Raw genomic sequence first — 10,919 nt, 5'->3', positions numbered from 1 at the left:
ATTAAATTGAGTATTTAAACATTTTTCTGCACATTTTGAATGCTTCTTCATCATTAAAACTGACATCTTACTTTTTGCTTTGATAAGTTATTAAAGCTGATACAGTACATGTACATAATTTGAAAAATCTGCATTCTCATTTAGAGAAAAAAACTGCACATGGACATTTTTTTAATTGATATTTTTGAACTCGAATCAGGTAATATTAGGCCTTTTTTGCAAACATGAGCCAGATTTTCTCTGCTTGTAGTGCATCCAAACAGCCACAGATAATCACAGATCTTGTGGAAAAAAGCTTATTTATTTATAAACCTGTGTTTATGTAAAGTTCTTTAATGGAGTATGTCCTACTCCTTTGCAGCGTGCACATTCAAATTAAATTTTTTGTCATTTTGCTGCTTTTGCGATTTTCTTAAGTGCATTAAAGCGGATACATATCAGCTTTAATGCACTTTTATTTTGGTTGAAAAACTATACATGGAAAGTTTCTCCACATCATCAAATTTCCTAATATTAGGCCTTTCAGAAGCGGAGCTGTGTGATCCGTGACATCATCACTCATCTATGACATCATCAGCTGTACCTTGTGCTTTCCCTTCATCCTGCAGGTGTCCACATCGGCCTGTCTGGACTTCCACGTCAGCTTCTGCGGACAGCAAATCAATGTCAGATCGATAGATTGGACTCAATTACAGCTCTTAAACTACACGTCGCTCTGATCCATCCCCATTAATCAGCCGGTTTGGCACGCACATGCCACGTGACAGCGGCTCCTGATGGGATGAAGCTCTTCGAGAGAGAGACAGAACTCTATCCTCAGACTCACCTTACTGAAGAAGATCTCCTCTGTATTGGCCGTCTCGATGTCCACCGTGTAAATGTGATCCCTGTGAAGACATTCACACGTTCATTCGTCTCCAGCTTCAGTATCACAGACTGTCCACATTAATAATCACTATTACAATATCAAAAGCATTCATCAGCAATGAGGATTTTTGTCACAACGCTGCAGCCCTGTAACGAGCTCCTGTTTTTATGTAAACACTGCATTATAAGCGGTTTTGTTAATGTTGATCACATTCGATTGGTAACAATCTATAGGATTCTGATTGAAGTAGCTGGTTCCATTTAAGTATTTTTAATGAAAAAAAACCCCAGATATAAACACTGTGCATAAGTTGTAAAAAAAATAAAAATAAAATGATATACACTTGAAAAAACATAAACAAAATTAAATAGTATAAACAAATATATGGACAAGGATAGAAGAACATTCCATTTTAGCTGATGAATTGTAAATTCTAGTTTAACTTCTCTTGTATGTTCTGCTAATTTCTTCTGTTCTGTTCTCATGCGACCGGAACATGTTTTGAATCTGATCCAGCGTTCAGACTGGAGCTTAATTCAATCGAATCTTCCTCTTCGCTCAATCTAATAGAAAAGCCATTTGTGAAATGAATTCTGTCGCGCGGGTCACCAGCGGAGCAGCGATCTCAAGACCAGAGAAACTCCTCAAACCTTATGAAAAGCCCAGTAATTAATCACAGCGCCATCAGAAAGATAATTATTCTCTTTCTTTAATAAAGACAATGCGACTGATGGAGTTCTGGTTCCTCTGGCTTGCTTAGTTGGGGACACTTAACATCCAGCGATATTGTCGACTTGATATTGAAATGTTAATTTTAAACATGCAAACGAGGCAATATCTAATTGATCTAATATGCACTCATTTGCACAAATTTCCAGCACATAAATCTGAACACTGGATAAAGTCAGGTTCTTCCATTTTTATATTAGAGTTAAAGGTTCTTCCAAAGAAGCAGAAACCATGATCACAATTAAAATGTGATTTATCATGCAGATTTGGATTTAAATGATTGAAATGTGTTGTTTTCACTGTTTTTGCCGTTGGTTGTCGTTGCTGACTGGACTGCGGCGCCATAGAACATTTTGTTGTAATTCTGTTACAATGACCAATTTCAAGCCCTACGAGTTTCCATAATCGATTCTGTTATTTTCCTGTGTATCTCTGTCAATCTGTATTGTATAAAGCGCTATAGAAATACACACGACTGACTAGACTTCATCTGATTAGACACGAAGCTCCAGATTTCTCCAGGTTTCTCCAAAGGAAAGAAAGTGAATAATCCATCGCATTCAAGTATGCGTATCTGCTAAAAACGAACTGAACACACAACTCCTCTCACGTTTGATGTGTTTTACTGAGTGCAGGTTTGTGCCGATCGAGTTTAACAGAGGCTCTTTGTGTGCAGGAATGTGCTTCTCATGCGGCCGGCCACGTCCATCTGGTGGCCTTTTGTCAAAATCTCTCACTCTGTGTTCGCAGAGAAAGGAGCTCATTAGTATGCATCTCACACCTGTCAATCCTCCACCGAAGCTCCGCCCTCCATCACACATGAGGCCTCAAACGCGGCTCTAGAACCTTCTGGAGTTTCTCAGCTGTTCTGGGGTCAGTGGAGCAGTGTTTCTCTGTTCTCATGACGGGGGGCTTTGGGTTGTTAAGGGACCTCAGCCGCAGCGTGAGGAATGTAGACAATGTCCCATGAGCACCTCCAGACCCAGAGCTCAGCTGTGTGTGTGTGAGAGAGAGAGAGTGTGTGAGGGTGTGGGTGTAAACGAACTGAACACACAACTCCTCTCACGTTTGATGTGTTTTACTGAGTGCAGGTTTGTGCCGATCGAGTTTAACAGAGGCTCTTTGTGTGCAGGAATGTGCTTCTCATGCGGCCGGCCACGTCCATCTGGTGGCCTTTTGTCAAAATCTCTCACTCTGTGTTCGCAGAGAAAGGAGCTCATTAGTATGCATCTCACACCTGTCAATCCTCCACCGAAGCTCCGCCCTCCATCACACATGAGGCCTCAAACGCGGCTCTAGAACCTTCTGGAGTTTCTCAGCTGTTCTGGGGTCAGTGGAGCAGTGTTTCTCTGTTCTCATGACGGGGGGCTTTGGGTTGTTAAGGGACCTCAGCCGCAGCGTGAGGAATGTAGACAATGTCCCATGAGCACCTCCAGACCCAGAGCTCAGCTGTGAGTGTGTGTGAGAGAGAGAGTGTGTGTGTGTGTGTGTGTGTGTGTGTGTGAGAGAGAGAGAGTGTGTGTGTGTGTGTGTGTGTGTGTGTGTGTATGAGAGTGAGTGTGTGAGGGTGTGGGTGAGAGAGAGAGAGAGAGAGTGTGTGAGAGATGCTTCACATCACACACTAGCTGTGCTTCCATCCAAAGATTTGAATTGTGCAAAACTGGAATATCGCATAAAACATTTGCGAATAAAGCACCGTTTCCATCCAACGAGTCAAAGAGAACAAAATCATCATTTCCTGATAAACGGGCACTATATATCACTAAGAAAACTAGAAGAAGCCACTGAATATAATAATTTTCATATATAATAAATGACTTGCGGCTCAAGAGCGAGCAGACGAGCTTTCGGAGGTGGATTATTGCTGTTTGGGAACGCAGTCGTGTAAGACAATTATACAGAAATACTTTGATGACAGATTTTGCTCATGCATTTCAGAACGGCCAGAACAACATTTCAGACGCTGTGCAACGAGATCGGTCCGCTGGTTAGTCAAGTTATCCTGTCTCATAGCGCAAAGTCACATGACGATTGATTGATTGATTGATTGATTGATTGATTGATTGATTGATTGATTAAATGACTTGCGGCTCAAGAGCGAGCAGACGAGCTTTCGGAGGTGGATTATTGCTGTTTGGGAACGCAGTCGTGTAAGACAATTATACAGAAATACTTTGATGACAGATTTTGCTCATGCATTTCAGAACGGCCAGAACAACATTTCAGACGCTGTGCAACGAGATCGGTCCGCCAAGTTGTCAAGTTATCCTGTCTCATAGCGCAAAGTCACATGACGATTGATTGATTGATTGATTGATTGATTGATTGATTGATTGACATAACCTAGTCGTTCAGAATTTGCTTGGTGAGCTCATCAACAATAATAACAACATATATTAAAATACATACATAAATGCACTTTAAATAAAGACTGCTCTCTAGCGCTTTGTCACTTTAAATGGACTGATAAGCTCTTTTTGCACTACACTCATTATATCTGCACTGTTTATTTCACTGGTTTGCACTCTATCTGCCTTGTGCTACTCTATCTTTGTTTTACATGTCCTCATTTGCATATTAGTATAGTTTGTATTTTATATATTTAATCTGTATTTTCACGTTCTACTGTTAGTTAACTGTATGCACAAAGGGTCTGAGAGTAACGCAGTTTCAATTCTCTGTATGTATGTGCTGTACACGTGGCAGAATTGACAATAAAGCAGACTTTGACAAATACATCTATATGTCATATCAGTTACAAAGAGTGAAATGCAGATGCATAGATACCAGAGGAATTAAGAGCACAATCCTACAAGAAGTGCTGTTCAGAAAGCGTTATTGTCCTGTTTGTGAGCTTCATATCACGTCCACTGCAACACACACTTCAGCTCAATATCGCCTAAATCCATAATTAATACACAGCAGATCAGTGTGGATCATGCAGCTTTAGATCAGATCAGCTCTCCTGTATTTAAATGTTTCTGACCGTGTGTTTTATATTCACATCACCAGGGTCCAGTTACACAAACAGACACGGTCTTAAGAACTAGTCTGACTAACTAGCAGTTAGCTAAGAGTTAATCAGTCTTATTTTCTGGATTCAAATTAGAGCGATTTGACTGAATTTCTTTTGCAACCGGTCACTGATCAGAACTTTCCTTCCTCTTTCTCTCTGTCCTGCTGTACTTTCATCTCTAGATTTTGTTGAGCTGCTCTGAGGTTTCCAGAAACAAAACAAACAAACTCTCCAAAGAAAACTCTTTTTACAGCCGAGCTGAGTCACATCAGTCACTACAGGCCTAAATAAAGCCACAAAACACCGGAAAGCCCAGAAGAGCCTGGAGCTGAAAGCAGAAAACATTGTTTTCTCTAAACTGCAGAGAAGAAAACAAAAGAGCTGTGATCTGACCATCAGAAAAACACTGATCCACCGCTAGAGCTTTCAAACCGCTTGTAATCAGAGATCTGACCGGCAGTGGGCAACCAATCAATCAGAGCTCCAGCATTTTCATTAGTGGAGAGTGAGAGGGGGCGGAGAGTGTGATCAGGGGTGACGCTCTGTATCTCTGGCCAAAGAACACGCCCATGTTTATCAAGAGAAATAATATCTCAGATCATTCACATACACACCCAAAAGAGCTAAAGCACTGTTAAATTAATAAAGAGATCTTACGATTATTAGTTCAGGTGGCAGAAACACAACATTCACACAGAAGTAATAATTTTAATTTAGAAGGTCCTTTTGTGGAAACATAAATCAGGCTTTCTGCAGGATTTATGAAAGTAAATTTAAGACTTTTTAAGACACTTAATGAAAAAAAACAAAATAAATACATGTTCTCTAAGTTGAATAAGCAACACATTTTCACAAACTTTGAAAATACAACTTCTAACCAGTGTTAATTTATATCAGAGATACTATTACAGTTTTTATTTTTTAATATTAAAAAATATTAATATTTTTATTCGTTTTTATTTTTATATTCCGTTTTCATTTAAATTTGAGTTAAAAGTAATTTCTTTGTGTGTTTTTGTATATATATTTTATTTTTATAAATATCTATGAGTTTATGTAATTTCGCAGAAAACAAGACTTCATATCTTCATTCTGCACCTGCACTAAATGTGTCTTGATTTCAGGATGTTTAGATATTTGTTCTGGAAAACAAGACAGAAATACTGCGGAAGATATTCATGCTTTGCAGTTCATGCAACATTTAACGCCACGACTTTATGATTTTAAGATTTTCTGCTCTGATTTAAGGACTTAATTCATGGAAGGGCATATTAAGAAACCCAGATAAACATAAAACTTGTCAAGTATGTGTGTAAAGCTCTGATTCTCACGGCCGCTGGCTCTCTGACTCTGAACATCTGCTGCTTCTTGTCCATATGCTGTGAATGGGCTGCTGGTTACCATGCCAACAATCTGCTCAATCTGCACGTTCCCAGTCTCTGCTGAACACAGGACCGATCTTTAAATAGCAAACTCACCTGGCGGCCACATAGAGCGTGTGGTTCATGATGACGATCAGCTGAATGTCCAGTTTGTGCCGCTGCGTGTTGTTCCGTCCCGGTTTGTGTCCCACGAACGCTGGATATTGTTTGGTATCTGACGGGAAGAGGAGAAGAGTTTGATTCGCACTCGTTCAGCAGAGCATCAGTTCATTAAAGAGCCTGTGAAATCCACACGGGACAATAAACCTTCAGCAGAGCTACAGTCGTTCAGGAAAACAGGCCGAAATACTGATGACATCACTGAGCCATCAGGATGAGTTATAAAGTTAATATTTGAATCATTTATCAACACATTCACATGTTCACGGCTCTCTGATGTCGCCAAGAATCACATGAGATGCAGCTAAACAAAATGTTTCATCTCTTTAGTAAATGCTTTATTTTAATTGATATTAAATTTATTTTAATTTTGCATTTGGACGATTTAAGGCAAGACACCACAGGTGAATACGTGTAAAAATGTTCATTTAATCTTAAAAATAATAGACATTATCGTACTTCCCTAGTTGATTGAGTACATTAAGAACTGGGGAAAAAAATGAAATCACAAGTTTTCTGAGATGTTATGTTTAAATATGTACTAATTTGCATGCATTTCAAGACAATAAATCTGAACTTTGGATAAAGTCCATAATTCTACTTTGATTTATCACTCCATGAATCAGAAAATACTGTCAACAGACAGAAAACAAACACATTTACACCATGTTGTTAGGAGGGAAATGTTGTATAAATCAGTGTGAATGAAATATGAACAAACTTTCAGAATACAGAGAGGAATAAAACTGTAAAGTTTGTTGTTTGTAAGAGAAAGAACTCTTTGCAGATATGAAAGATGCAAATGAGATAAAGTGCAATAAAATAAACACTTAAATGTGTGTTTTGGATGTTTTCTTTCCACTAGTCTGAAAGAAGAGACATGACAAGGAAGCAAAACCGACCAGTGCATGAAAACACGCTGGTTTTGCCTGTAGTGTCTGGCCTTAATTCATTATCAGCTTTTTATCAACTTGGGAAACTCTGCACTAGAGTGAGAACATAACAGCAAAACAGCCAATCGTGTTTCATGACAGAAAGAAAAATTAAAGCCTTTTGAATACAAAACAAGAACTTGCTGTTTTAAAAGGAAATACGAAACAGTGCATTTCAGGGGCATTTCAGTAAGACTGTGTGTGTGTGTGCGTGTGTGTGTGCGTGTGAGTGTGAGTGAGTGTGTGTGTGTGTGTGAGAGTGTGTGTGTGTCTGTGTGTGAGTGTGTGAGTGTGTGTCTGAGAGTGTGAGTGTGTGTGTGAGTGTGTGTGTTTGTGTGAGAGAGTGTGTGTGTGTGTGTGAGAGTGTGTGTGTGTCTGTGTGTGAGTGTGTGAGTGTGTGTCTGAGAGTGTGAGTGTGTGTGTGAGTGTGTGTGTTTGTGTGAGAGAGTGTGTGTGTGTGTGTGAGAGTGTGTGTGTGTCTGTGTGTGAGTGTGTGAGTGTGTGTCTGAGAGTGTGAGTGTGTGTGTGAGTGTGTGTGTTTGTGTGAGAGAGTGTGTGTGTGTGTGTGAGAGTGTGTGTGTGTCTGTGTGTGAGTGTGTGAGTGTGTGTCTGAGAGTGTGAGTGTGTGTGTGAGTGTGTGAGTGTGTGTCTGAGAGTGTGAGTGTGTGTGTGAGTGTGTGTGTTTGTGTTTGTGTGTGTGTGTGTGTGTGTGTGAGAGTGTGTGTGTGTGTGTGTGTGTGAGTGAGAGAGTGTGTGTGTGTGTGTGTGTGTGAGTGAGAGAGTGTGTGTGTGTGTGTGTGTGTGAGTGAGAGAGTGTGTGTGTGTGTGTGTGTGTGAGTGAGAGAGTGTGTGTGTGTGTGTGTGTGTGAGTGAGAGAGTGTGTGTGTGTGTGTGTGTGTGAGTGAGAGAGTGTGTGTGTGTGTGTGTGTGTGAGTGAGAGAGTGTGTGTGTGTGTGTGTGTGTGAGTGAGAGAGTGTGTGTGTGTGTGTGTGTGTGAGTGAGAGAGTGTGTGTGTGTGTGTGTGTGTGAGTGAGAGAGTGTGTGTGTGTGTGTGTGTGTGAGTGAGAGAGTGTGTGTGTGTGTGTGTGTGTGAGTGAGAGAGTGTGTGTGTGTGTGTGTGTGTGAGTGAGAGAGTGTGTGTGTGTGTGTGTGTGTGAGTGAGAGAGTGTGTGTGTGTGTGTGTGTGTGAGTGAGAGAGTGTGTGTGTGTGTGTGTGTGTGAGTGTCTGTGTGTGAGTGTGAGTGTGAGTGTGTGTGTGTGTGTGTGTGTGTGTCTGTGTGTAAGTCTTTCATCCTGACAGGCAAAACAAAAGAGGATCTCTGAAGTCTCGCCGACTCTGACAGCATTTACAGTTTCTCTGGCCACCAGAATCACATTTCCCAGAGCCGCTGTGAGAACAAGACGAGACGGAGCGAGGAGGTGAGACGCAGTTACTCACAGTTGCTGTGTGAAATACTGATTGGCTCGGTGTCTTCTGGGAAAGCGGCTCCGGCCGTCTGCAGCACCGTGAAATACAGCAACAAGGCCTGCGACCGCATGTTTGAGTCCTGCCGCTCCGCTCGATCACTTCTGAACTGAGGCCTGCAGAAACACACACACACACACACACACACACCTAATCAGCAGATCTCTTTAATTGGCCGAGCGGAACATGCGTCAGAGATCGATCGCGCCGCTGAGCATCATGGGTAAACTGAGAGAACTGCTGACATGAACCTCATCCTGAAAGAGAAAGAGCTCAGCGATGGGACGGACTGATTTACACGCTGACCTCTGACCTCGCATGCTCTCAGGGACGCATGAGTTTCCTTGTGCAACAAATTACCCACAAATCACTGCAGATCAGAGCCAGATCCTGCTGCACGGGAGAAAAACATGTCAAACCTCACGCTTTACATTCATGCATCTGGCAGACGCTTTTATTCGCAGCGACTCGCACTGCATTCAAGCTACACATCTTTGGGTTCATGCATTCGCTGGGAATCGAACCCATGACCTAATGCTTACGCATTTAAGTAGAGAAAGACTGAAGCACGTTTATTTTCTCCCAGGTTCTTGTGTTTCTGCGAGCTACTAGATGAGTTTCAGCCATAACACACACACACACACACAGCATGTAATAAGATCATGTGAGAAACCTTGGTGTTTGTACCAAGACATGAACTAAACCTGAAAAAACTAGTGATGCACCAAAATGAAAATTCTGGGCTGAAGAGGACCGCAGATGGTGCCAACCCTCAAACAACATACAAAACTACCAAACTTTGCTATAAGTTTAATCGCAACATATAATCATTGCCGTTAATAGTGTTCACCGTCTGTTTGATTACATGTCATTAACTAACTGCTTGAGTTTTACTGTACATTTCTGCAATATGGACATCAACTTGAGATAGTCACCACTGATAAGCTACTACTAAATATAATGTAGAAACTTTAATTTTTACGTCATGGTTTTAATAACACAATTAGGTTTGTACTCCAATTTGTTGATGCAATATAAACATTCAAACAGTGGCATTAATAAAAACTTGTTTTCTTGAAGGATTTATGCAAACATACATTAAATATCAAGCCACAGGATAAGTAAAAATATCATGAATATGTAATATAGTGCATATATTTATCAAAATGCTCCTCTCTAGAATAACTTTTTTAGTTTATGGACATTGATTGTGATTTCTGAGGTAAATGTGATGTTAGGTGACATTATTGATCTCAAGCTGTTTTATTGATGTCTTTCTGTGGTTGAATCACTGATTTATTGATTGATTGATTACATGATTCATTTCAGTTAGTTTTTCAGATTTTTCTGATGTTTATTCATGTTTATTTGGTGCTGTAACTTGTAGTAAACTCTTTCAGTCAATGATTTTGGCCCTAAAACTATCTCAGTCGAAACTGAAAATTGCTGTTTCAGGCAAAACTATTTCAGTGCATTGCTCCCTAAAGATTTTTTTCTCAATTGTAAAAATGCAGAAAGTTTTTTGTTAGTGTTACATTTTTGTATTTTTAAAATGCAAATTTTTTTTGAAATATATTTTTTGAAAATATTCAAAACTGTAAGTTTTTGCTTAAAACAAGCAAAAATATCTACCAATGGGGTAAGAAAAATAATCTTAATGCAAAGGCTAAACAAGATTATTTTTCTTGCCCCATTGGCAGATATTTTTGCTTGTTTTAAGGAAAACCAACAATTTTATTTTTTTATTTTTTGATATTTATACTATAAAACAAGACATAAACACTAAGTAAGAGAATAATTTTTTGCAGTGAACACTGATATCAGCTATCACACAACACGTTACACACACACACACACACACACACACACACTCTAATTAATTAAAGCAGCGCTTGACGAGCTGCCCTGTAATTAAAATGCCAGTAAAGGATGTTTGTTCCCCTCTTGAAGAGAACGACGCTTGTGTTAATAAAATAGAAGCTGGTTAACATCATATCGACCAGCACAAACAAATGAAAGAGCGAATGACGAGCTCCTCGTTTCTGTGAGCCACGCAAAGTCAGATTTTACTAGGAAAGGGCCGAACGCAGCGGCTGGTTCATCTGCTCTTCATCACACGCCGCTGAATAAATAACTCACGCTACTTTGGCCACACAAACCAGCTGGCAAGAGAAGACACACATCTACATATCAGATCAACAAGCGACGGAGCAAGGAATCAACGCGACAGAGAGGAAAACACTCATTAGACACGGACGGAGAGTCCTCACCACAGACCTGGAGTTAAAAATCAGCAGAGTTACACTACAGTGACGTCAGACACACAGTGTACATTCACTATATGTGACCCTGGAGCACAAAACCAGTC

General features: G+C 40.3%; 1 protein-coding gene across 1 annotated transcript in view; it reads right to left on the bottom strand.

Annotated features, from left to right (window-relative positions):
* Nucleotides 1-8,679, bottom strand: part of LOC107571776 (semaphorin-6A-like) — a 9,466-nt gene extending 787 nt beyond the window's left edge. The window contains exons 1-4 of the mRNA XM_016258144.1: nucleotides 8,525-8,679; nucleotides 6,092-6,209; nucleotides 827-887; nucleotides 584-646 (exon numbers count right to left, since the gene is read on the bottom strand). Coding sequence (XP_016113630.1) covers nucleotides 584-646; nucleotides 827-887; nucleotides 6,092-6,209; nucleotides 8,525-8,624 — 342 coding nt within the window. The 5' untranslated portion in view covers nucleotides 8,625-8,679. The remainder of the gene's footprint in view (nucleotides 1-583; nucleotides 647-826; nucleotides 888-6,091; nucleotides 6,210-8,524) is intronic.
* Between the last annotated feature and the right edge of the window lie 2,240 nt (nucleotides 8,680-10,919).

The sequence above is a fragment of the Sinocyclocheilus grahami genome, unplaced genomic scaffold (assembly GCF_001515645.1).
Source record: "Sinocyclocheilus grahami isolate Dianchi unplaced genomic scaffold, SAMN03320097.WGS_v1.1 scaffold1649.1, whole genome shotgun sequence".
Lineage (NCBI taxonomy): Eukaryota > Metazoa > Chordata > Actinopteri > Cypriniformes > Cyprinidae > Sinocyclocheilus > Sinocyclocheilus grahami.
The sequence above is the reverse complement of the archived record's forward strand: the minus strand, read 5'-3'. Positions and strand labels throughout refer to the sequence as shown.